Source organism: Crotalus tigris, unplaced genomic scaffold (genome assembly GCF_016545835.1).
Source record: "Crotalus tigris isolate CLP2741 ecotype Arizona unplaced genomic scaffold, ASM1654583v1 scf7180000018686.200002167:472752, whole genome shotgun sequence".
In the NCBI taxonomy this organism is placed as follows: Eukaryota; Metazoa; Chordata; class Lepidosauria; order Squamata; family Viperidae; genus Crotalus; species Crotalus tigris.
The window spans coordinates 395,442-421,414 of NW_024097146.1; the positions used below are offsets into that span (position 1 = coordinate 395,442).

At 35.4% G+C, this 25,973-nt stretch overlaps 1 protein-coding gene across 1 annotated transcript in view; it reads left to right on the forward strand.

Annotated features, from left to right (window-relative positions):
* The window catches only part of FAT4 (FAT atypical cadherin 4), a 130,290-nt gene that overhangs the window by 77,280 nt on the left and 27,037 nt on the right, over positions 1-25,973 (forward strand). Inside the window, exons 7-9 of the mRNA XM_039355403.1 lie at positions 6,852-7,032; positions 12,304-12,554; positions 13,697-18,046. Coding sequence (XP_039211337.1) covers positions 6,852-7,032; positions 12,304-12,554; positions 13,697-18,046 — 4,782 coding nt within the window. The remainder of the gene's footprint in view (positions 1-6,851; positions 7,033-12,303; positions 12,555-13,696; positions 18,047-25,973) is intronic.

Genomic DNA, 25,973 nt, shown 5'->3' on the forward strand with positions numbered 1-25,973 from the left:
TAAGTTTTTAACATTTTCATGGCATGAAAAAGTTCAGTGAGCAAAGAATTATTCTGTTGATTTTTTTTAATCTACATTATAGCATATATAAGAGTGTATACATAATTTATTTTGTTTTATTTTCAAAACTCAATTTCTTTACTCAAGAATAAATGCAATATGGGCCAAGCTTTGTCGAATATAATTAAATGTATAGTGTTGTAGTCGTATTAACACTGTAAATATTGTTCCATACTTCTGTACATCAGTACAGATGATGTTCTGTATAATATATGCAACAATGACGTATGTAATACTTCATGCAAGCATGTACATTTGGTAACTTTTTGTTATGTTGGTAAGATTCACAGGAAATTTTACTGGCACAAATTGCAGAAAACTTTTCTTACAAATTGGTTGTTTCACAGAGCTCCATTCATTTTGTGGTACGGAAGCTATGCATCAAGCATTGGCTGGTGATTCTTGTTTTCATAAAAAAAAAATGAACTGAATAATTTTTAAAATTTTTATTAATTAGTTTTAAAGAGGGCTCTTTCAATTGTTTGTGAAATAAGCTATAGTATTTATTTCTATTTTTGTAAGGCCAATTGGAAGCTACACCAAACAATTTACACCAAAGTTGATTTTAGGTAAAATGCCAGGAAGGGATTTTGAGGTGAAAGAGAAAGGTTAAGAATTTGACAAGAAACTGAAATTTGACTGGATAAGCAGGAGCTAATAGAAGCCAGAAAAAGGAGAGTTATGGATCCATATCTGTAATGCTTTCTTTTTTTAAAAAAAAGTTGATTGAGACATTATATTTACAATGAGGTTGATTCATTTTTATTTTTATCCTTTTATCTCATGTAGATTTAGCAAGATGCGGTTGAACTTCAGAACTCTTTGTTTTGAAGAAGTGTCTTTAGGGAACTATTGCAATGTCCTTGTATTCCAGAGATTTCATTAGTTAATAGCAAAACCCCAGAAAGTAGACAATACACTGCTTTATATTTTTTGGAATAATCATACAATAAATAAAAATGTTCTCAGTTGAATTTTACAATATATAGTCTTCTCATTACCCCATTTCTAAGGCCCTTACAATGCTGCTAAAATCTATAACTAGCCATGTTTTTTAATCTGATTCAGACCAGAGATAAAGCTAGCTAATTTTTTATAGTTCTCTGTAGGGTAAGAAGAAAAATGGAATATTTTCCTTTGATATAGTAGATACATAAAAACTTCTTTAATTTGTTTTAACTGTGAAAGAGATGGAAATTTGCACTATATTTTATAAATATAATATGCTTATTTATATCACCTTTGTATAATACAAATGTATCTATCATTGGAATAAACTAATTGACAATATTAAGAAAAACAACAGAAAATAACAAATTAATGGATTTATGGACTTCCTTTCATCTTATTCTCAACTTTATTTTTCTATGTCTATTATTCAATAGTTTATTTCCTTTTTCAGATTAGTAAGAGGACATGCCAGTAACTGAAACTTTCTTCATGAAAAGTCTATGAAATAGTAATTCAGTATCGTAGAAAATATTTATCTTTTAACAATTAAATGTAACTTCTGTTTTTTAAAATATATTTTCTCAGCATCACCTATGCAAGCAAACCTGTGCAGATCCATTTTTTTAAAAAAACAGCTTGTCAAAATTATATTCATTTATACAATCACTGAGCGTAAATCAAGCCCTGGATATTACCTCAATGAGTTTTATTAACTGTAAAAAATGTCATTTGGTTATTTTCAACACAACAGTTAGTTTTTCTTATATAGAACCTGTTTTATATATTTTGGACTCTTTTGTTGCCTGCTTATTTTCTTTTTCTAAGAACATCTGTGATTGATCTAGTAGAGTTGACATATGTGAATATCAACATTCATCTCAACATGTTATTGATAACTAATTCTTCTTGTGTATTATTTTCAGTTTGCTGTGATGACAAACATGAAATCAAATAAGGCAGATAGACAGATAAATGAAAAATGAAATGAAAAGGCCTTAAGGCATGTTAATTTTATTTCCTTTAAGGGCTTTTGTCCTGATTTTCTACTTAAAAATGCTCAAATGAATCACAGATAAAATGTGATCCATTTGAGTTTTCTGTGTATGTATCTGTATAGGGGGCAGTTACAGGAACTCTGTATTGAACTTTTAACAATTCTGCAAATCTGTAAATCCACAGAGTTCTTGTCCTTATACTGGTCTTAATCATATTTTTGCTCTCTATATATAAATACATGGCCATGTGCACCTGGCTTTATGGTGTGTACATATGTATCTGTACATTTCCTTTGTGATTTCAACTCATTTCAAGTTTGAAAAAGTTAACATGAATTGCTCCAGAGAATGGAGAGCTTAATCTGCAGTTACTTTTCACTAAACATTAATGTCATAATAAGCTGAATCTCAGATGTGAGTGGTTTCTTAGGTCTGCCTCTAAAATTTATGTGGCTGAAATCAGCATGAGATGACTTTTCCCCATGGCTGTTAGTGGCTATGATTCATTTAAGCCAGGAATGGGAAATGGGCAAGTTTCCAAATGTTACTGAATTGCAGATGAGGCAGGGATGTTTGGGCATTGTTGTTAATTTGGATGTCCACAGATTTCTCATCATTGACATAAGGCCTTAATCTGAAGTTTAGAAACCGAAATTGAGTCATAAAATGAGCAAGGCCAAAAGCTTGGTATATGTCCATTTTGTTCATAATTAAAACACCACCCATACTCTTTTACCTAGTTTATGTAAGCCGCAGAGTAGAAAAAAAGCATCTGGCACAAGTTTTTTTGAAGTACTGTTACAGCAATTAGAATTCAATTCCTAATTGCATTTAAAAATTAATGAGTTCTGATACATATGACACTGTTTAGAGTAGTACTGTTCTGTTGGGGTGGAGTGGGGAATAAGAAAAGAGAAGCTTATCATAATCTATATGTTGAAATTTAAAATATGAAAAGAAATACATAATGGTTGTTAAGAAAGCATCAACTTTTATCTTGACTTTAAATGTTGACATTTGTTTTTTTAATTAATAACCTGTTGCTGCCCAACTCCCAGTGGTTCTGAACAGTTTATAATTTGTTGAAAACATTAACAAAAAATAAAAAAGACAAAAAGAAGGGTAGGATGACAAAACTAGATGGGAACAAATGAAAACAAATTATTCAAAAATGTGGCTTCATTCGTCCTCACAAAAGGGCTGAATGAATAATCAAATCTTCAAGGAGCTTTGAAACACCAGCAGGTTGGGGGCCTTCAGATCTTAGTGGGGGTAAATTCATTCCAGAGGACAAGCTCTGATACAGAGAAAGCACATGTACAGTGTCCCAGTGATTTAATTTTGCTTAATTAAAGGAATCTGGGGTGCATCCAATCTGCCAGGTCAAATAAATCAGGCAGATGCTATGTGAATTAGGTGTTCGTTCAAGTAACCAGGCCCTATGCCTTGTAGGACTTTATAGATAATGACCAGCACCTTGAATCATGCCTAAAAGCAAACTGGAAACCAGTGTACATTAGAATGCACGGTGTTACATGGGGTTACCAAGGTATACCGGGGTATGCCTATCCCTGCTTGTGTTACTGCATTCTGGACCAATGAAGACTTATGGATAGTCTTCAAGGGCGGAGAGTCAAGTGTGAGGTGACAAAGACATGAATGACTGTAAGAAGGAATCCCTGAGCTAGGAAAGGGCAGAAGTGTCATATCAGATAAGACTGAAAAAGCCTTCCTGGGTAGAGCTGCCATCAAATAGAGCTAGGATTCTAGGAAGATCCACACACCCCTCCCCAAGTTCTATATCCCAGGTTCTTTCTTGAATGAGAAAATGCCAACCCATTTAGGGTCAGAAGTAAAATATAGGTTCTTTCTCTTATTCTGTCATCATTTATGACTGTGAATTTTACCTGAAACATTGTTTCATAGAAAATGCTTAAGCTGAACTGTTTCTTAATTTTTGGCTGTTATATTTTTAAACTATGTTGCTAACCAGAACATATGGTTTCTAAGGTGACCTGCATAACTTTGTACGCTTATTGTTTGGTCTTTCTACTTACAATTCCTTTCACACAAAAGCATATTGTTCTTCTTTTGACCTTCTATGTATAAGGAAGACTTACATTTATAGTCAGCATGCTTTCCTGGTATACTTTTGTAGGCTTAAAATAAACCCAAACCATACTGCTTCACGATCTTGATTTGTTACAGCTTACTTGGTTCCATTAAGTGGTTTGGCAAATTACACATTTCTAAAAAAACTTGTTCTAATTTCTCCCCTTTGTGCATTCCATACTGTGGTCTTCAAGTAACTATTCCTTTTAAAGAGTTCTGTTAAAATTAAAATGTTTACATATTTATACTATGTGCTTTCCCTTGCATCATGCAGGGCTTTCTATTGTGTATGTCTCACAATGAGTAACATTATTTGAATATCCATAATCCTTAAACTATGTCAGATTCTAAGATATTATATTTGAGCTCTTTTTATATATGGTGAACAGTAACATATGATATTCTTTTCATAGCTTTCTTTTGAAGTAGTCCCATTATCCAAAATTTGGAGCAATCAAAAAGATATTAAAATCCATTTAAATTAATTAGACTGTTAAATTGTGTTTTCCAATATGGTTGTTTGAATGTGTGTGTGTGTGATTATGTAATTATTGAAGAGAGTTTTTAAAACAAGCTATCATCTGTTAACCGCTTCACTTAATATTTGACTCAATTTCAATAAACCATATTCAACAACTAAATACAATTTACTAGCAAAAATAAGGAAAAATATGAGGTTCCCAGGAGTCATTGAGGTACTAAACTGAAACTATCAGGGTATCTGTTTCATTGCATTTTAATGCATGTATTGCAGTATGAATTCAAAGCCTACATTACCTGACATGAAATTTTGAAGGAAATATAACATTCAAAATAAAACCATATGACTCCAGTTAGATGCTGTGCTTATGGATTATATAACTAATATTTTGATGTCATCATCACTTCAGAGTTGGGAGTTTTTCAAAACATTACTCTTAAAGAGCAGGTTGATGTTACCATTCCAGGCTTATTTGGGCATTAGTTTCATATTCTTGAAAAAGGGGTTCAAGCAACCAACAGAGAATCTTACCTTAATGAATTCACTCATCAATGAGGAAAGGAGCTTACTCATTTTGTAAGATTGTATATCCTAATCCTCTATTTCTTGGTATTAATATGATTGTTGAAATGCTGTGTGAACTTTGCTTCAGTGATCATGTTCTACTGTCACGGGCTTGGCAGACTGCCTTTGTGGCATTTATGGCCATCTCCAGGGTCAAAGGCAAATGATGCAACTCTTGGATTCTGTGGATGTCTCTGCTTGTGGCTTCCTAATAATGCTGAACCAAAATTCCAAAGATCATTACTATTATGATGACTAGGGCTTCTCTGTGAACTCTGGCAGGCCACAGTTTTTCACACAAAACACATTAAAACTAAGAAAACAGAACCTGGCATCTGTTGCTAGAAGTCCAAACGACATTCCTGCCTAACTAGAACTGAAGTCTATCTAGAATTGGTGCTATTTATTTTGTGTTTAGAATCCAGAACTTTCTAGTGAACATAGACCAGTTGTGGACTAACACACTTATGAAACAGTTGTGGACCATTTACCATGATGTTACAAAAGAAAGTTATGACAGTCAGTATATTTGATTAAAGTGATAGATAGTTTTCAGGAAGGAAATGCCTCCTGGATAATTTTATTAATAATCCCTCCAAATAGACAAATTATATCAAGGAAGGGCTCCATTATAAGACAATTTTTCTGGGCCCTTCTTATTTATAGAACTAGACTTGCTATATATTTGTCGTTCCTATTAACAATTCTAAATTATTTAATAGAAACAAAAGAAAGGCTGCCTGGATGTTAAAAATCTATTATTTAAGAACTTTCCTTGAATTTATTGCATGTTAGCCATTATCTAAAACTGTTTTAGCAAATATCACTTACAACCATCTGCAAAACTTACTCAGCTTCAGAAGTGTGGAATGAAATATGTGTTTACTTATGCAAATAGTTCACAAAATCATGATTGACTATATATGTTCAAGAGTAAAGAGGGGCATAAAAAATGTAGCTTAGGACAAAACTTGAAAAGAAACATGTTCAGTATATTTTGAATGTTAATGTTTGGGCAGCAGGTCGTTCCTTTGGACTGTTGTGTTTTGTTTTATGTTTTATTTTATAGCACAGCTAAACACACACTGTCTATATATTTATAGATGTGTATAGGTATTCACATACACACACAAATAATGTTGCCCGAGAGGACAAATTCAGCAAAGGTTTTGGAAAGGAAAAGGAGACTTTTACTGTTTCCTATCTTCTTACTTCCATCAAACCACATACTGAATTTTCTAATCTGTTCCCTATGACTAAGAATAGAGAAATGACTTTCTCTATTTTGCAATATCTGAGTTTAACTTTCTTTTCTCTGCCTTTTTCCACCCTGGAGTCATCAAATTCTAGCTTGGTTTTCACTAGCGAAATTGTACAAACTGTGCATGCAACATTATGATGTGAACAGTCTCAGCCAGGGATTAATTTGGAGTTCTACTGATACTACTAAATGTTCCATCATTTTAAATTTCAGGTGGCAAACATTTCACTTCATAGTAAAGTATCCAAAACTTTTCCTATGTCATTTTGCTGTCAGAAAGGGTTCTTATTTTTTGAATTATTTTAGCTTTCTAACATGGCAAATTGTGAAATGTTAAATGCGATGTAATAAATAAAAATTGGATAGCCACTATTAACATTGTGCCCTACATAACTTCCAACATTTCAAATCCTTTTTGTTTTTCTAGGAATTCCCAGCCTTACTGGTACAGGAACCATTTCTGTCAAAGTAGATGATGTCAACGACAATGTGCCCAAATTTGCCTTTAATATGTATTCTAAAACCATTCCAGAGGATGCACCTACTGGGACAGATGTTTTGCTTGTAAACGCCTCCGATTCTGATGGCTCAGTGAATGCTGCCATCAGGTACGAATTCTTAGTTCAGTGGAAAAGTTCCAAATGCTTGAAATAATATAATTTCTTATGTACTAAAATTAGGTTCATGCTTTTTACGAAAGTATTTTTTTTCTTGATTTATAACGTATCATTCTGCATTTAGTGATGACTTAATCAATATCTTGCTGCTACAGGTAGTCCTTAACTTACAACCACAACCACCACATTTATGTTGCTAAGTGAGAAATTTGTTAAATTGAGTTTAGTTCCATTTTACGACTTTTCTTGCCACATTTATTAAGTGAATCACTGCAGTTGCTAAATTAGTAACATGGTTGTTAAGTGAATCTGGCCTCTCCATTGACTTTGCTTGTCAGAAGGTCACATGACCCCAGGACACTGCAACTGTCATTAATATGAACCAGTTGTCAAGCATCTGAATGTAAATTATGTGACCATAGTGATGCTGCAACAGTCAAAAGTGTGAAAAATGGTCATAAGACATTTTTTTAGTGCCAGTGTAGCTTTGAATGGCCACTAAGTGACCTGTCATAAGTTGAGAACTACCTGTATATTAAAATTCTATTTACAATCATCTGTTGACATGAGACCACAAGAATCATTTTTCACTGAAATTTCCTGCTTTTAGTAGTTATTTCATTATTCTCACAAGATTTTTGTTAATGCCCAATGTAATATCATTAAAATTTATGAAGATAGAGGGGTGTTGCGAAGGATGGCCTATAGCAGTGGTTCTCAAGCTTCCTAATGCCGCGACCCTTTAATACAGTTCCTCATGTTGTGGTGACCCCCAACCCTAAGGGCTCTCCAAGCGCGTACCGATGCTGCCCACTCACCGGCCACGCCTGGGGCTCAGCGTGCCTCGCCTGTCCTTGCCTCACTTCCGAAGGTCACCAGCCTGCCTGGCTCCAGCTGATCAGGGAGGGGGGCAGGAAGGCCACTCCGCCGGCTCCACCCAGCCTGGTTGAAGAAGCGCCCCGGCGGGGAGAGGGAGAGAGAGAGAGAGACAAGAGGGCGACAGTGGCAGCAGAGCTTAGTTCAGCCTCCTTCACGGAAAGGGCCGTGAAGCAGCGCAGCCTCCCTTAGGAGATGCTCGACGGAAACGAATCCGCACTGCAATGGCCCCCAGCTTGAAGCCACGCAGATACGGATAGAGGAGCGGTGTCTCGGTTCCTAAGACCATCGGAAATATGTGTTTTCCGATGATCTTAGGCGACCCCTGTGAAAGGGTCGTTCGACCCCCCAAAGGGGTCGTGACCCACAGGTTGAGAACCGCTGGCCTATAGGAATGCATGCCTGCATGCATGCCTGGGAGAAAATTTGCCAACACCTTGATGAAAAGCTATAAATAGACTCTATATTTTTGGTCATAATCTGTCCATACTAAAGGTTTCTGGGTTTGTTGACAATAATAGTTGTAGGCCAAAAAGTTGTGTTTTTCTTTCCAGAGATACATTGTAGAAAAAGAATTTGTGTACAACACATTAGGAAATTAATAAGCCATTCAGAAAGCTTATTAATAGCCAATATTGATGGGGTACTATTATGGCCCAATGTTTTATACATTTTTCCCCTTGGTAATTAGGTAATTCCTATAATTTATTATTACCAGGAAACGAGGGAGCGTTACATAAGATATTAAGTGGCAGTAGCAGATTTAACATTTTACTGTGGAGTTATGTGTTTTTAATAGAATGCAGAGAAGCTTCATGTTTGTTTCTAATAACTTTTGTCACTCAAGAAAACCAGAATAAGCTCTTTTCCATTTCAGTTAATGTTAACATCAGCTTGTTGATTCCCAAAAAACATGCAAATGGAATTTAAGATGCTTGCCTCATTTTTTGAAAAAAATGTTAGTCTTTTCTAAGAAGCAAATTCAATATAATAATCAGTCTAAGCCTTACTCTAGCTCATTCTTAAAATATAAAATGAATAAAGCATGCTTAATTTAAAATATACATACACTATTATTTGCTTGCCAACAAGCCTAAAACTGTAGTACCTCTGCTATCGCTATCATTTGTTTAAAATGTGCTGTAATGAAATTTTTAATTACACATCATTTTAGTCTATAGGAAATTAATTTGCAAAAAGCCATACATATGTAGAAATAATATTGGAAGATAGAGTTTTACTTTAATTTTCTGTATTTTTCTAGTAAATATTTTTGCACAAGCCTGTTTTATTTATTTTTGCTGTGACCATCAAAAATTCATAAACGTAAAGGTAAAGGTTTTCCCTGTCCAGTTGTGTCCAACTCTAAGGGGCAGTGCTCATCTCTGTTTCTTAGCCAAGATAGCCAGCATTATCCAAAAACATTTCTGTGATCATGTGGCCAGCATGACTACATGGCTAAGGCACAGGAAATGCAGTTACCTCCCCACTGAAGTGTTACCTATTTATTCACTCGCTTCTGCATGCTTTCAAACTGCTAGATGGGCAGGAACTAAACCAAGTAATAGGAGCTTACCATGTTGCATGGTGCTTGGACTCAAACCCAGGCTGTCATCTTTCCAGCTGACAAGCTCAGCATCTTTGATCACTGAACATCGAACCCCTTTTCAAAATTTCATGCCAAGCATTTATATCATAGGTTATATTTCAACTCTGACATCCATTATTACAGAATAATCATAGTAATTTTTATTAACATAGTGTGATTCAACGTTCCCTAAATTTGTGTCTTTCAAATGTATTTCCAGAATTCCCATTCGTTCCTAGTTATTCCAATGTTTTGTGAATTGTACTTTAATATATCTGGAGGGCATTGGATTGTGAAAAGCTGCATTATAGTTTATTGGACTAGTCCTTGAGACAGACATTTGTCAAACTCACAATAACAAGCTATTCTGTATGTTATTTAAAAAATAGTTTGCCAATTTGCTATAGTTGCTGAGCAACCTGCAGAAAATACGAGTATTTGTCTGCTTACTGTGGTAGTGAGATGTTCAAGGAAGTCATGTTCCTTTAGCATTTGATCTGATCTAATAGGGTTCTTCTATTTCTGTACATCTAAACTCAAAATAGTCTTGAACAATAACTTTTGCACTATAATATATTCTGTAGCTGGATCAAGCCTACCTAGTCTGGCTTCTTTTTAGCCGTTGAGAATGCCAAAGAGATTAGATCAAGATCAAGATAAGGAATGATATTGTGAAATATTTAGGGAGGGAAGTATTGCTATGGAGCATTCACCTAATCCAGAGGTTCTCAACCTTGGCAACTTTAAGACTTGTGGAGTTCAACTTCCAGAATTCTGGTAGTTGAAGTCCACAAGTCTTAAAGTTGCCAAGGTTGAGAACCCCTGACCTAATCAAATATTTATTCTCTACAGTCTACCAACCAGGCAGTCTTTCTTGGTAGCATCAGAAAATGGTATGCATGAGTACTTGTAGATTTTATGGGAAATGGTTGTGTTGGATTGTGATTTAAATGAATTCAGTTCTGAGTTATGTAACAGTTCACTTTGTAGTTTTCTACTAACTAAAAAATGACATCATGTCCAATTGTTAAGTTAAAAGAAATTCACAAGATTAACAGTCTGGGCCACATGAAAACATAAGAGATTATATGCAGCATAGCCACTGCTGAAAGTTCTAACAATTTTGGTTGCTGATGCAGGCTCAGTGGATAATGTAATAGAACAATAGTGGCATTACCTTCATTGTTAAAAGATTTGTATATTAAACAGAGGATCTTTGCTTTTCTTCACAATTTTAGGTTAATAGCGTTTTGGTAAATAGCTCTACCTTATAAACTCATAAGTTCGTACGAATAATACATGATATATTTTTAGAAGCATGCTTGTTATCGTTTGTATCTTCCATAGTCTATTTTAGTTATTTTCTATTCTTTTCGTATGCTATTTTGAACTAAAATTAATAATAAATTTAATAATTGTTATTGATAACTTTTTTAGAATTTTTTCTTTGATTCAGTTTTCCTAATTTTAAGAGTTGCTTAACGGTAGAACAGATTGCTATGAATTGCAGTGGACACGCTTTTACTGGAAATGTTTAAATGGGTGGCCATCTGCCAAGGATGCTATCATACTGGATTCATACAATGAACAAGGGGACTTAGACTAGAAGATTTCAAAAAACACTACAATTCCTTACCTTCTATGATTCTTTGATTTATAACTGTGCTGAATTCTATATATATACATGTACATATACATATACTTATATATACATACATATGTATATTCTGACTAATTTTTCTTATTTTATGAAATAAAAGATAGAATACATTGTTATACCTGTATAGGCAATATATACAAGTAGGCTTCAACTTACAACAGTTCATTTAGTGACCAAAGTTGCAATGCCACTAAAAAAAGTGACTTATGATCATTTTTCACACTTATGACCATTGCAGCATCCCCATAGTCACATGATCAAAATTCAGAGGCTTGACAACTGACTCACATTTATGAGTCCTGGAGTCATGTGATCTGTTTTTGCAACCTTCTGACAAGCAAAGCCAATTGGGAAACAAGAACCACTTAACAACTGTGTTATTAATTTAACAACTGCAGTGATTCACTTAGCAAATGGGGCAAGAAAGGTCATAAAATGGACAAAACTCACTTAACAAATTTCTCACTTAGCAACATAAATGTTGGGCTCCATTGTGGTCATAAGTGGAGGACTACTTGTGGATTGTATAGCATTATAATATATTAATCAATCTAAAGAATTAAATCAAATCTCTACTATGTCATAGAAGAATATAAGGGTGGGTTACAATCAGTTAAAAAGCATAGGAGATACATCAGAATATAAAAAAATATGGAAAGTTAGAATATATAAACTAATATATGAATTAAAACAGAAAGTATATATAACAAACAAGAATCTAAAAGACTCTAAAAGGAGAATTAGATAAATGTAGGAGACCATAAAGGTTAGTATGTGGAAGACTATATCTATAAAATTATAGAGCACTTCAGTATGGGAAACTGGATGTTCATTAAGTCTAGTTTATGACCCAGATCATCGTCCAACAAATTTTAAACATTGCTGTATAGAATCTGGTAACGCTGCATATTGTCATAGGATTAGTATGTGAAAGCAACAGGGAGGGAGGTGTAGAATTTTTCTGTATTCCCTTGGGATTTATGCAGTAATGGTGACATAAGTCTGGTACAAATGTCTCTATTATATAGGCAATGGAGAAGATTAGCAGATCATACAATTTATTCAAATATGAATGATAAAGCCATATATTTCACAATCCAGTAAGTATGGAAAATGTTTCCTTCTTGAATTTATGCAGCTATAGTCTCAGTGGTGGAAATTCACAATTCACAATCAACCCTTCCACTGGACAGATCATTACAAGTGCTCTGTTGGACAGAGAAGATAAAGAGAATTACACTTTGATCATTGTAGCCAAGGATGGTGGCATTCCAACTGCTCTTTCCAGTTCAACAAATGTTCTTGTCACAATTGCAGATGTGAATGACAATCCCCCTAAATTTCAGCATCATCCTTACGTCACTCATATACCTTCACCAACAAGTACAGGTAAGAGAATAATACAGCATGATAGTAAAACATCTAATCCTAAAAAATAAAAAGGAAAAAGGTTAATGTGATTAAACCAGTCCCTGAGTATTTTACATACAATAATTTAAAAAGTATGAAAGATTTATGTTGAACACATAAAGGAATGCCTCTTAATATTATGGACAATGTCCTAAGTTCACTGCAAACTTAATTTATTACTTCTACTAAATTCAAGAAGAGACTGTAAACAATTTAGATTACTAAAAATACTTTTTAAAATTTATCATATGTTGTAAGTTACATGGTCCAAGACAATGAAGTTGTCTCCTAGAGATTCCTTAATTTTGAAATCAGTGATGAGAACTAAAGAAGTAGAATTGTATTTTCTTTTCTTCTTATACTTTTTCAGTTTTTGTTATTAATATTTATTATCACTCTTTTTACATATAATTAAGATGACATATCTGCTTTATGCACACTAAATTTTAAATAGCTCTTACTCAGTGTAATGATAATTACTTCTTATTTCATATGAACAGGATCAGGTTCCTTTGTAATAAATATGTCACAATGTGCTACAATATATATTTATTGGGGCAAAATTTTGCAGTGAAAAATTAAATTCATTTTCTTTCTAAGACTGTTTCATCATTCTGATTTTTAAAATACACTTTAGTGAATAATTTTAATTTTCATATTTAATGTGCTGAAAAATCCTGACCAAAAAAAATGGTTAAAAGTAACATTGTCAAAGGTATTTCAATTTGCTACAGTTTGTTTTTAAGAGGGGAAAAAGTTATATTCTTCATAAAGCAATCTGTGGTTGAAATAAAATAACTTAAGAGAGAGTTAAGCCAGTACAAAAGTTTTTCAAATACCACAAAATATCTGCATCTGCTTATAACTGGCAGCTGAACATAAAAGATTACTCAGAATTCAGTGCCATTGTGTTTGCTGAGCTGAATGTTGATTTGTTTTTTTTTAACAAAAACATTCACAAACTCCTGCCTATAACTTTTTTTCACTCAAGTTCACTCAAGTTTCTTGTTGGGGATAAGAAATGATTCAATGTTATTTAAAGCATAACATTTCTATCCTGAATAAATTACTGAAATTCTTTGTTATAGCACTGATACAAACTTTTTAATTGTTCTTTGTAGGTACTTTTGTATTTGCAGTGACAGTGACAGATGCTGATGCTGGCCCTAATGCTAAGCTTCACTATTCCCTTTCGGGAAAGAATTCTGAAAAATTCCACATTGATCCAGCAAGAGGAGCAATTATGGTAGCTGACAGACTTTCTGGGACATCCGAAATCACCTTTACTGTGAATGTCAATGATTGTGGCTTGCTTCCAAAGACTGATTCCACAACTGTGACTGTAAGATTTGTAAACAGAGCTGATTTCCCTCAAGTGCATACTAAACAGCACAAATTCATGTTTCCTGAAAACCAAGCAGTTGGCACTTTCATCACTTCTGTCTCTGGGGTGTCATCAAGAGGCGATTCTTTGTCCTACTATATCGCTAGTGGCAACCTTGGAGGTACTTTTCATATCGATCAGTTAACAGGACAGTTGTCAATCAGCCACCCTTTAGATTATGAAGCTGTACAGAAATACATTGTCTGGGTTGAGGCTAGAGATATGGGCTTCCCACCATTCTCTTCTTATTTAAAACTGGAAATAACAGTGATAGATATAAATGATAATGCACCATTATTTGAACAAGATCCATTCTTTGTTGAAGTATTGGAAAACCTTTCACCTTTTAAAATAATTACTATAACTGCAGCGGACAAGGATAGTGGACCAAATGGACAGTTGAATTATGAAATAATTAATGGTAATATAGAGAACAGCTTCACTATTCATCCCACAACTGGTGAAATTAGAAGTGTCAGACCTTTAGATAGGGAACGAGTAGCCCAATATACTCTAACTGTAAAAGCTTCAGATAGAGGTACCCCTACACAAAGTGCAGTTGTCCAAGTACTTATCAATGTATTAGATGAAAATGACAATGCACCCAAATTTTCTCAGATATTTAGTGCTCTCGTGCCTGAAAATGCACCCTTGGGTTACACTGTTACACGAGTCACAACATCAGATGAAGATATTGGAATAAATTCAGTTAGCAGATATTCAATAAGGAATACAAATATACCATTTGTTATAAATCCTAACACAGGAGATATAACAATTAGCAGGGTTCTAAACAGAGAAGATACAGATCGCTACAGGATTCGAGTTTCAGCACATGACTCTGGATGGACTGTTAGCACAGATGTGACCATATTTGTGACAGACATCAATGACAATTCTCCACGATTTACAAAACCATCTTACTACTTGGATTATCCTGAAAGTAATGAAGTTGGATCCCGAGTGATCCAAATATCTGCCACAGATCCAGATGAGGGAGCTAATGGACAAGTCTTCTATTTCATAAAATCGCAGTCAGAGTTTTTCAGAATTAATGCATCCACAGGGGAGATTTTCAGTAAGCAGCCTTTAAAGTTCCAAAACTCCAGTGCTTCTAACCATGTCAATCTTAACAGACACAGCTTTATAGTTATCTCCTCAGATCGAGGCAGCCCCGCACTGATGAGTGAGACTACAGTCACAATAAATATTGTGGATAGCAATGACAATGCACCCAGGTTTATCTTCAATCAATATTTTACACCTGTTGTTAAAAATGTGGCCATTGGAACCAAACTAATTAAAGTAACTGCAGTTGATTCTGAAGACTTTGGTCTGAATGCAGAAATTGAATACAGTATTTCAAATAACAACCTTACAGATAAATTTATTTTAGATAGTAAGACCGGATGGATTTCAGTAGCATCTTCCTTGATAAATGAGATGAATAAAAGCTTTCTAATAAAAATAAAAGCTAAGGACAAAGGTAATCCACCTCTCTCATCAGAAGTACCTGTACAAGTAGTAATAACAGAAGAAAATTACCATACACCAGAATTTTCTGAAAGACATTTAAGTATTACTGTTCCTGAAAGTCATGTTGTTGGATCAATTCTCAGGACCATGTCAGCAGAGGACAAAGATGCTGCTATGAATGGAGTAATCCAATACAATATTTCTTCTGGAAATGAGGCTGGATGCTTTGCAATTGATTCATCTACTGGCGCATTATATCTTGCCAAGTCCCTTGATTATGAGTTATGCCAAAAGCATGATATTACTGTAAGTGCTGTAGATGGAGGGTGGATTGCAAGAACTGGATACTGTAATATCATTGTGAATGTTATTGATGTGAATGATAATTCTCCAACTTTTACCCCAGAAGAGTATTTTCCCAGTGTTTTAGAAAATGCTCCTAGTGGAACAACTGTTATTCATCTCAATGCAACTGATATTGATTCTGGACATAATGCTGTAATTGCCTATTCAATTCAGTCTTCAGACAGTGACTTGTTTGTTATCGATCCGAACACTGGAATTATAACAACTCAAGGCTTCCTAGATTACGAGACCAAGCAGAACTATCATTTAACTATAAAAGCCTTTAATGTTCCTGATGAGGACAAATGCAGCTTTGCTAACGTCAACATACATTTAAGAGGAACAAATGAATATGTTCCACGATTTGTATCTAAGCTTTACTATTTTGAGATTTCTGAAGCTGCTTCTAAAGGAACTGTTGTAGGAGAAATTTTTGCAAGTGATCGTGATTCAGGGATTGATGGAGATGTCCACTATTTAATATTTGGTAGTAGTAGAAAAAAAGGTTTTCAGATTGATGACAGTAGTGGGCAGATTTATGTCACAGGTCCTCTTGATAGAGAAAAGGAAGAACGAATATCTCTGAAAGTGCTTGCAAAAAATGCTGGAAGCATCCGTGGTGCAGATATAGATGAAGTGACTGTGAATATCACAATATTAGATGCCAATGATCCCCCTGTCTTCAACTTGGAGTCCTACAATGTCCGAATCAGTGAAGGTGTTCCTGTTGGAACCCATGTCACATTTGTAAGTGCCTTTGACTCTGATTCTCTCCCTAGTTGGAACAGGTTCTCCTATTTTATTGGTAATGGAAACAACAATGGTGCCTTTTCAATTAACCCACAGACAGGGCAAGTTACAGTGATTGCAGAACTTGATCGAGAAGCTTTGCCAGTTTACAATCTCTCTATATTAGCAATAGATTCAGGAAGTCCATCAGCAACAGGCAGTGCTTCTTTATTAGTAACTTTGGAAGATATCAATGACAATGGCCCCATTCTTTCAACCACTGAAGGAGAAATAATGGAAAACAATCGGGCAGGGACATTTGCAATGACACTCCAGTCGTCTGACCCTGATCTTCCTCCAAATCAAGGTCCCTTTTCTTATTATTTGCTTAGCAGTGGTATAGCTACCAATTATTTTAGTCTCAGTTCTGCTGGAGTTTTAACCACAACCAGAGAAATTGACAGAGAACAAATCAGTGACTTCTATTTGTCAGTAATTACAAGGGACTCAGGCATTCCTCAGATGTCTTCCACAGGAACAGTGAATATAAAGGTAATTGACAAAAATGATAACCCATCACAACCTAGAACAGTAGAGATCTTTGTTCACTATTATGGAAATCTATTTCCTGGAGGAACATTAGGCAATGTAAAACCTCAAGATCCTGATATTTCAGACACCTTTCAATGTTCCCTTACATCAGGAGTTACAAGCCTCTTCAATATTCCACCAAGTACTTGTGACTTGAATTCCCTGGCAAGATCAACAGATGGAACATTTGATCTGACAGTTTTAAGCAATGATGGCTTGCACAACTCAGTTACCAATGTCATTAGGGTTTTCTTTTCAGGATTCAATAATGCCACACTTGATAACAGCATTATTCTTCGTCTTAGTGTGCCATCCTTGAAAGAATTTTTGACTAATCATTATCTTCATTTTCTGAGAGTTGCCAACTCCCAGTTAACTGGACTAGGAACTACAGTACAACTCTATGGGATATTTGAGGACAACAATCAAACTTTTTTGATGGTAGCAGTGAAGCGGAACAACTACCAGTATGTGAATCCTGGTAGTGTGACTACTTTCTTTGAAAGTATCAAGGAAATTATCTTTCGCCAGAGTGGTGTGCAAATACAATCTGTGGATCATGATTCTTGCTTACAAAACCCTTGTCAAAATGGAGGCAGCTGCTTGAGAAAACTGGCTGTGAGTCCTAAATTAAGAAACTATGACAGCGCCCCAGTCATTATCATGGCAAATGAACCTCTTCAGCCTTTTACCTGCAGATGCATGCCAGGATATGATGGAGCATTGTGCGAAACTGATGTCAACGAATGCTTCCCATCTCCTTGCCACAATGGCGGAACTTGCCATAATCTGGTAGGAGGATTCTCTTGCAGTTGTCCCAGTGGTTTTACTGGAATAGCCTGTGAGAGAGATGTAAATGAATGCCTGTCCAGCCCTTGCAAAAATGGTGCCCTCTGCCAGAACTTCCCAGGAAACTTCAACTGTATTTGCAAACCTGGTTATACAGGTAAGACATTGTTCTGCATGTGTAGTTCCTATTAACTGATAATAGAAATATGGTATCCATGGGTTTAATTTTTTGTTGTAACTATTTATTCTAAAAATACTGATTCTGTTGAAGATAGTTGGGTAATTTAAAGATAATTTAAAGGAAACTGCATAGGCCATGGAGAAGGATAGTGTTGTCTAACCCTTTGTCTTATATTTAGCTTTCCATGTGGATGACATGTTATATATTATTATACTAAGAACAATTCCGTCAAATGTGTCCCCAAATGAAATTTAGATGTAGTTTTATAACATCATTTGCATATTTGAGAATTAAACTGTAGGCCTTGGAGACTTCTCTTAGAAATTGGAATTCTGAGATGTGCCAGAAAACAGCTTCAAACCTGGCAAAGTTCCACTCTGTCCATCTGATAACTTTATTGACAATGGCCCCATTATTGAAAAATCAGGATTTTGAGCCACTGTGTGAAATCTATTAATTCATAGACATGATTTCATGTAACATCTCAAAGGTGAAACAGCAAGAGCTGCATTTCTGTTTAAAAACCATGCCGCAATGGCATATGTTGCCTAAATCATTATTGGCGTAAGAAGTACCTGTTGCATTTTTCTATGTAAATTCCAGCAGCATTGCCTACTGTGCCTGAAGCCGTATGTAATTATTCATAACTGATTGATTCATTTAATTAATCTAATTATATGAGATTGTGTTGCACATAGACTGAGAAAATCAGATTATTTGGCCAGCAGTATGTAGCAGTTGCACCGCACAACTATGTGACATTAGCTCCAGAGGTTAAATAACCATGTTTGTGTATAATAGTTTGTTTTTTTTACAAATTTTATTTATAATACAATTAAAAACAAACAAACATTGGATTTGACGTGGCATTCCAGTATATACATTCTTATAAGATTATTCCACTTTTTACAATCAATACTTCATCTCTACATATACATCTAAGTTTTATATATAATACTTGTTCTAAAATAACATATATTTCTATCTTAACATTCGTCTTTAATCCCTACTGTCCTCTTCAAATTCCTCCAGCGGTAAAATTTATCCCAGGTTTCATAATAAACTGATCCACATTTATCTTTTAATATCATTGTGAGCCATTTCCACACATGCTAATATTTTATGTATTAACTCTTCCTCTGTGGGAATTTCCTTGCTCTTCCATTTTGACGCTAAAGCAAGCCTAGCTGCAGTCAGGATGTGTAGCAGCAGGTAGATTGTTCCCTTGTCATATTTTTCTGTCGTTATTCCCAACAAAAAGAGTTCAGGTTTTAACTCTAAGTCCAGTGTTAATATATCCCTCAACCAGTTTCGTGTCCTGTTCCAATATTCAAGGATCTTTGGGCATTCCTACCACATATGATAGTATGAACCTAATGCTGTTTTACATTTCCAGCATAGGGGTGAAATGTTTGAACCCATTTTGGCTAACCTTACGGGTGGGAAATGCCATCTATAGAATATCTTGTAAAGATTTTCCTTATATGAGGTAGCTAAAGTGATTTTCCTATTCCTTTCCCACAGTTCTTGCCAAATATGTAGGTCGATACTAAAGCCAAAATCCCTACTCCAAATTAACATGGTCTCCTTAACCTGTTCTTCATACATTGTCTGATCTAAAAGAAAATGATATATTTTTTCAATCATTTTATCCTCGGGACCTAATAAAATTTTGTCTAGTTCTATTAGTTCTATCTTTATACCCCACTCTTTTTTTATCTTGCCTGTATCTTGCTTGTAGTTGGAGGTATGCCCACCATTCTAATTCTATCCCTGCATCTTGGAGATTCTTTCTCGATTTTAATTCTCTTCTCTCGTCTAGTATATTTTTATAGGTTATTACTTTCCCCAACTGAATAAACCTTGGGTGTATGTACATTTCTAATGTTGAGATCCAATTAGGGACCTGTCCATAGTTCTGTCGTCGAATTTTGATCCATACATCAATTACTGCCCGTCTGATGTAGTGCCTCTGGAAGTACTGGTGAACTTTATGCTTCTCATCCCATAACATGGCATGCCATCCCATCTGCATGTCATGACCTTCCAGTTTTAATAATCTCCGATTTTCCAGTCGAATCCAATCCTGCACCCACAGTAGAATTGTAGATTGATAGAATTTTTCCAGATCGGGGAGGCCAAGACCCTCCCCTTTCCTTAACATCCTGTAATAATTTCAATTTAATCCTTGTTTTTTTCTCTTGCCAAATGAATTTAAGTATGGTTTGGTTGAAATTTCGAAAAAATTCTTTTTCTAATCTAGTTGGTATACATTGAAATAGAAATAATATTTTAGGTAATATGTTCATTTTAATTACAGCAATTCTACCTATGAAAGAAAGCTGGAGATTTGTCCAGGTGTCCAAGTCTGTTTTAATCTGATCCATTAATTTATCATAATTGTCTCTTTTAATTGTTACACACCTAGCTTTAGATGTATCCCTAAGTATCTTATTTTTCTTTGTGATCTGAATACCTAATTTATCAGCTAGTTCATTTTTCTGTGATCTAATCATATTCTTCACAAGTATTTTGGTTTTTTCCTTATTTATCTTTAGGCCTGCCATTTCACCATATTCACCCAGTACTTCCATTAGCCTTGTCCCTGATTGTAAAGGTTCTTCGAATATGAAAACAAGATCGTCAGCAAAAGCTTGCAATTTAAAAATTTCTCTCTTAATCTCTAAACCTTTAATATACTCATCCTTCCGAATTATTCTATTTAGTAGGGGAGATAGCGGGCAACCTTGCCTTGTGCCTTTTTGGATTTGGAAGTTTTTTGTAGTTTCTCCATTAATTATCACTTTAGCTACCTGTTTGGAGTAAATCACTTTGAACATGTTTATGAAATTCTCCCCAAAGTCCATGTATTCCAACTGATTTAACATAAAGTCCCATTTCACATTATCAAATGCCTTTTGTGCGTCAAGAAAGATTAGTCCCATTTGTTTTTCATTGTGGACTTCGTAATATTCCAATACGTCCAATATAATCATAACATTGTTTCTTATATATCTTTTAGATAGAAAACCGTTTTGATCCATATGTATGAATTTTACTAAGAATCTTTCAAGATGTTTAACCATTATGGCCATGAAAATTTTATAGTCCGAATTTAATAATGAAATGGGCCTGTAATTTTTAATGGACCCCAAATCTGAGTTGTCCTTGGGAATCAAAGTGATAGTTGCTTCTTCCCATGAGATCGGAAACTTCGCATTCTTCAGAACCTCGTTAAATAGGTCTATTAACACTGGACTTAGAGATTCTTGCATTATTTTGTATATTTCTGTTGATAAACCATCCGGACCTGGGGCTTTATTATTTTTTGTGCATAATAGTTAATGAAGGTGCTGATTCCCATACCTGACTATTGTATCATACTTATTTCTTGGCACAATTATCTTTCTACATTTTCTTTATATGTAAAAACATAGATATTATAAATTTGTATCTATACGTGGGTAACACTTATGCTACATTTTGGAAGTATATACATCCATATCTTATGTGCACATAAAAATAGTACTCTGAGCATAATATGTTGTCCTTTCAAATTTCCAAGTTTTAAATTATTGTGCATGAAAAAGTAAAAGAATGGGAAGTATAAATGTTAAGAGTATAGCTTGCGTTTTTTAACTTATATTTTAAATAATTAAAAAATAGAAAATAGAAATTTGAAAGAAACATTATTGCAGGGCAGCTTGGTTTGATAATTCTTTCTTAATGTGCTAGTTTAATTCTAGAAAGGTTCCTGCCCTAGCAGCTTTATTTTCTGCTTCAAAAAAGGTTCAGGTAAATATACACACCATACGTGCACACACACACACACACACACACACACACACACACACACACCTGCAATATATTAATGTCCCCTTAAATTTCAGTTTCTCTTTGAATTTGAATATACATTCAGCCCTTTGGATGAAATCTATCCAAAAGTAATTCTGAATGTTTGCAATAACACTTCTTATGAGATAATAAGTTATATCATTCGAGTCTTAACTGTTAATTTTCTCCATATTTACATTGGTCACCACGATGTATAAAAGATGTTGAGACTCTAGAAAGAGTACAGAGAACAGCAACAAAGATGATTAGAGGACTGGAGGCTAAAACTTACAAGGAACGGTTGCTGGATTTGGGTATGTCTAGTTTAATGAAGAGAAGGACGAAGGGGGACATGATAGCAGTGTTCTAATATCTCAGGGGTTGCCACAAAGAAGAGGGAGTCAAGCTATTCTCCAAAGCACCTGAAGGCAGGACAAGAAGCAACGGATGGAAACTAACCAAAGAGAGAAGCAACCTAGAACTAAGGAAAAACTTCCTGACAGTTAGAACAAGCCTCCAGAAGCTGTGAATGCTCTAACACTGGAAGTCTTTAAGAAGAGATTGGACAGCCATTTGTCTGAAATGGAATAGAGTTTCGTGCCTAAGCAGGGGGTTGGACTAGATGACCTCCAAGGTCCCTTCCATTATTATCATCATTATTACTATTATGGATCATTGCACAGTCAGCCAGACTGGATTTGACATTTTGTCTACCTATCGAGTCCTTACCCAGGACCTGGGACAGGCAGATGTGGATGTTTGAGGATATTACAGGTATCGTCGCAGGATGGAAGCAGTTCCTAGTAAGGCCGCCTTTTGCAATTGACAAATGGCAAATTTGTCAATGCCAATGGTGTTCAAGTGGTGCTCCAGTTGCTTTGGGATTGCACCCAAGGCACCTATGATTATTGGTACTACCCTTGCTTGCTTTTGCCACAGTCTTTCTATTTCTATTTGTAGGTCTTTGTATTTTGTTATCTTCTCCAGCTCTTTCTCTTCTATTCTGCTGTCTCCAGGCACTGCCACATCCACTATCCAGACTTTTTTGTCTTTCTTATCGACAATTGTTAAGTCTGGGGTGTTATGTTGCAGGTGCTTGTCTGTTTGAATTCTGAAGTCCCAGAGTAGTTTAATTTTATCATTTTCTATGACTTTCTCTATTTTATGATCCCACCAGTTTTTGCTTACAGGCAAATGATATTTTTTGCAGATCTTCCAATGCACCATTGTTGCTACTTTGTCATGCCGCTGCTTGTAGTCAGTCTGTGCAATCTTCTTGCAACAGCTTACCAGGTGGTCCACTGTTTCTTCAGCTTCTTTGCATAGGCGGCACTTACTGTCTGTTGCTGTCTTCTCAATTTTGACTTTATATGCATTTGTCCTTAAGGCTTGGTCTTGTGCAGCCAGAATTAGTCCCTCGGTCTCTTTCTTCAATTTTCCTGCTCTTAGCCATTGCCAGGTTTTATTATTATCTGCTTTCCCAGCTATTTTTTTCATGTATTGGCCATGTAGTGCTTTGTCTTCCCATGCCTCTATTCTGTTCTTCATTTGGTCTTTCTTGTAGGCCAGTTTGGTCTCTCCAGTAGTTAGTAAGCCTTCCTGATATACTAATTTCAGTGCATCTTCATCATTGTTCTTCAGATATTCTTCCAAAGCCATTTTTTCTTCTTCAACCATCTGATGTACTTGTAGCATTCCACGCCCACCTATTTGCCTTGGTAGTTAAAGTCTATCAATGTCACTGCGTGGATGAAGGGCATGATTCATTGTCATTATTTTTCTGGTCTGCCTATCCATTGCTTTTAGTTCTGCTTGAGTCCAGTCCACTATTCCAGCTGTGTACCTAATAACTGGGATTGCCCAGGTGTTGATTGCCTTTATGGTATTTCCTCCATTGAGTTTGGACTTTAAGATCTTCTTCAATCTCTTGATGTATTCACCTCTAATCTTTTTCTTGACTTCAGTGTGCTTGATGTTGTCAGCTTGAAGGATACCCAAGTATTTGTAGTACTCTTCCTCATCCAGACTCTTAATGTTATTTTCGTGGGGCATCTTGATTCCTTCAGTTTTCACTACTTTTCCTTGTTTGATAGTAAGTGTGGCACATTTGTCCAAGCCAAACTCCATAACAATATCTTGGCTATATATACGGACAGTGTTGAGCAGCGATTCTATTTCAGATGATGTTTTTCCATACAGCTTCAGATCATCCATGTAAAGGAGGTGGGATAGTCTGGTAGATGTTTTTGATATTTGATAGCCATGTCCTGAGTTATTCAGTATTGTTGACAGAGGAAACAGTGCAATAACAAATAGTAATGGTGACAATGAATCTCCTTGAAATATTCCTCTCTTGATATTAACCTCTCCCAGTCTCTCACCATTGATCTGCAACTGTGTCTTCCATTGTGCCATCGATCTTTGCACAAATTTTCTGATGTTTCTACTGACACCTGTTATTTCTAGGCACTTTATTATCCAATCATGTGGCAGAGAGTCAAATGCCTTTTTGTAGTCAATCCATGCCACATTCAGGTTGGTCTTCCTTCTCTTGCAGTTTTCCAAGATCATTTTGTCTATTAGGAGTTGATCTTTTGTTCCTCTGCTATTGGGGCGGTTTCCTTTCTGCTCAGGTGGAAAGAGATTGTTTTCAACTAGATGCTGTTGTACTGCATCAGCTACCACACCAGTTAGTAATTTGAAAGTTGTTGGTAAGTAGGTAATTGGCCTGTAGTTGCCTGGTGTTGCCCCTTTTGCTGGATTTTTCATTATTAGGTAGGTTTTCCCAGTTGTTAGCCACTTTTCAGTTTCTCCTCCTTATAGTATATTGTTGAACTGCTTGGCAATGAGTGGGTGTATAACAGTTAGATGTTTCAACCAAAACCCATGCAGTTCATGGGTTTTGGTTCTGACCAATTTTTGATTTTCCTTGCTCTTTTTTCTACCATTTTTGTTGTTATTACTAGTTCTTTCATTTCAACTTCTGTTTTATTTGCATCCACCTCTTTTAACCAAGCCGCATTATTGTTGTATTTCTTTGAGTTATCCCATATCTGCTTCCAGAACTGCACTGTTTCTTCCTTGTCAGGTACTGATTGATTCATTGCAGTTTCTCCATTGATGGATTGGTAGAAACATTTCTGATTGGATTGAAATTGGAGGTTCTGCCTATAGTTTGCAATTCGAGCTTCATATCTACTGATTTTCCTGGCTATAGCTGTTATTTGTTGCTTTATTATTTCCAGTGCTTCCTTGATCTTCCTTGTTTCTAAGTGGTATTTCTTGATTAGGTATTCTTTGGTCTTCTTGTTCTTCAGCTTCTTTTCTTTCATCTGTTCTAGCTTGCTTGCATGTGATCTTAACTTGCTGATCTTATTTTCTAGTCTAACCTTCCATTTTTTGGTGCACTGTTTGTTTGTTTTTCTTCTTTGTTGATTTTGCATCCCAGGTATTCAGTTATAACTGCAGCTGTGCTGTACATTAGTTGGTTTGTTTCTTGCAGTGAATTGGTGCTTATACTTGATATTGCAGTATTTGCATCTTTTAATGCTTGTGCTAGCTGTTTCTTTGGAACAAGTTTCAATGCAGGCAGCCTTATTCTGTTGTTTTTGTGCTGTTCTAGATGCTCAGTTATTCTTTGTTTCAATTCCTTTATTTCTTTAGTTAGAGGGTTTTGTTCTTCCTGAGGAAGAGGTGCCTGGTTTCCAAATGAGAACAGTTGTATATCTCTGCTGGATTCCTTCACTGCCAACTTCCCCTGGTTTGCCTCTACATTCTGAATTACTTCTGGTAAGGCTTTGATTTCTTTGCCCTGGGTAAACCTTTGCAGTTCGTCCAATTCTGTTTCTGTGAATACTTTATTTCGTATTATAAATCAGAGTTGATCTGCTAGTCTCTGTTCTGTTATTTCTGATTCTGGATGTTGTTCTTTCCAGAACTGGTGCATTCGTTTTAGTTATCCTCTTCTTGTTGGACTTGATCTATAGTAACAGATCATTATTTCTTTGTTTTCAATCACCATGTATCTGCGACGGGTAGACACCTTTTCTTCCAGTAGTTCTGCAGCTGC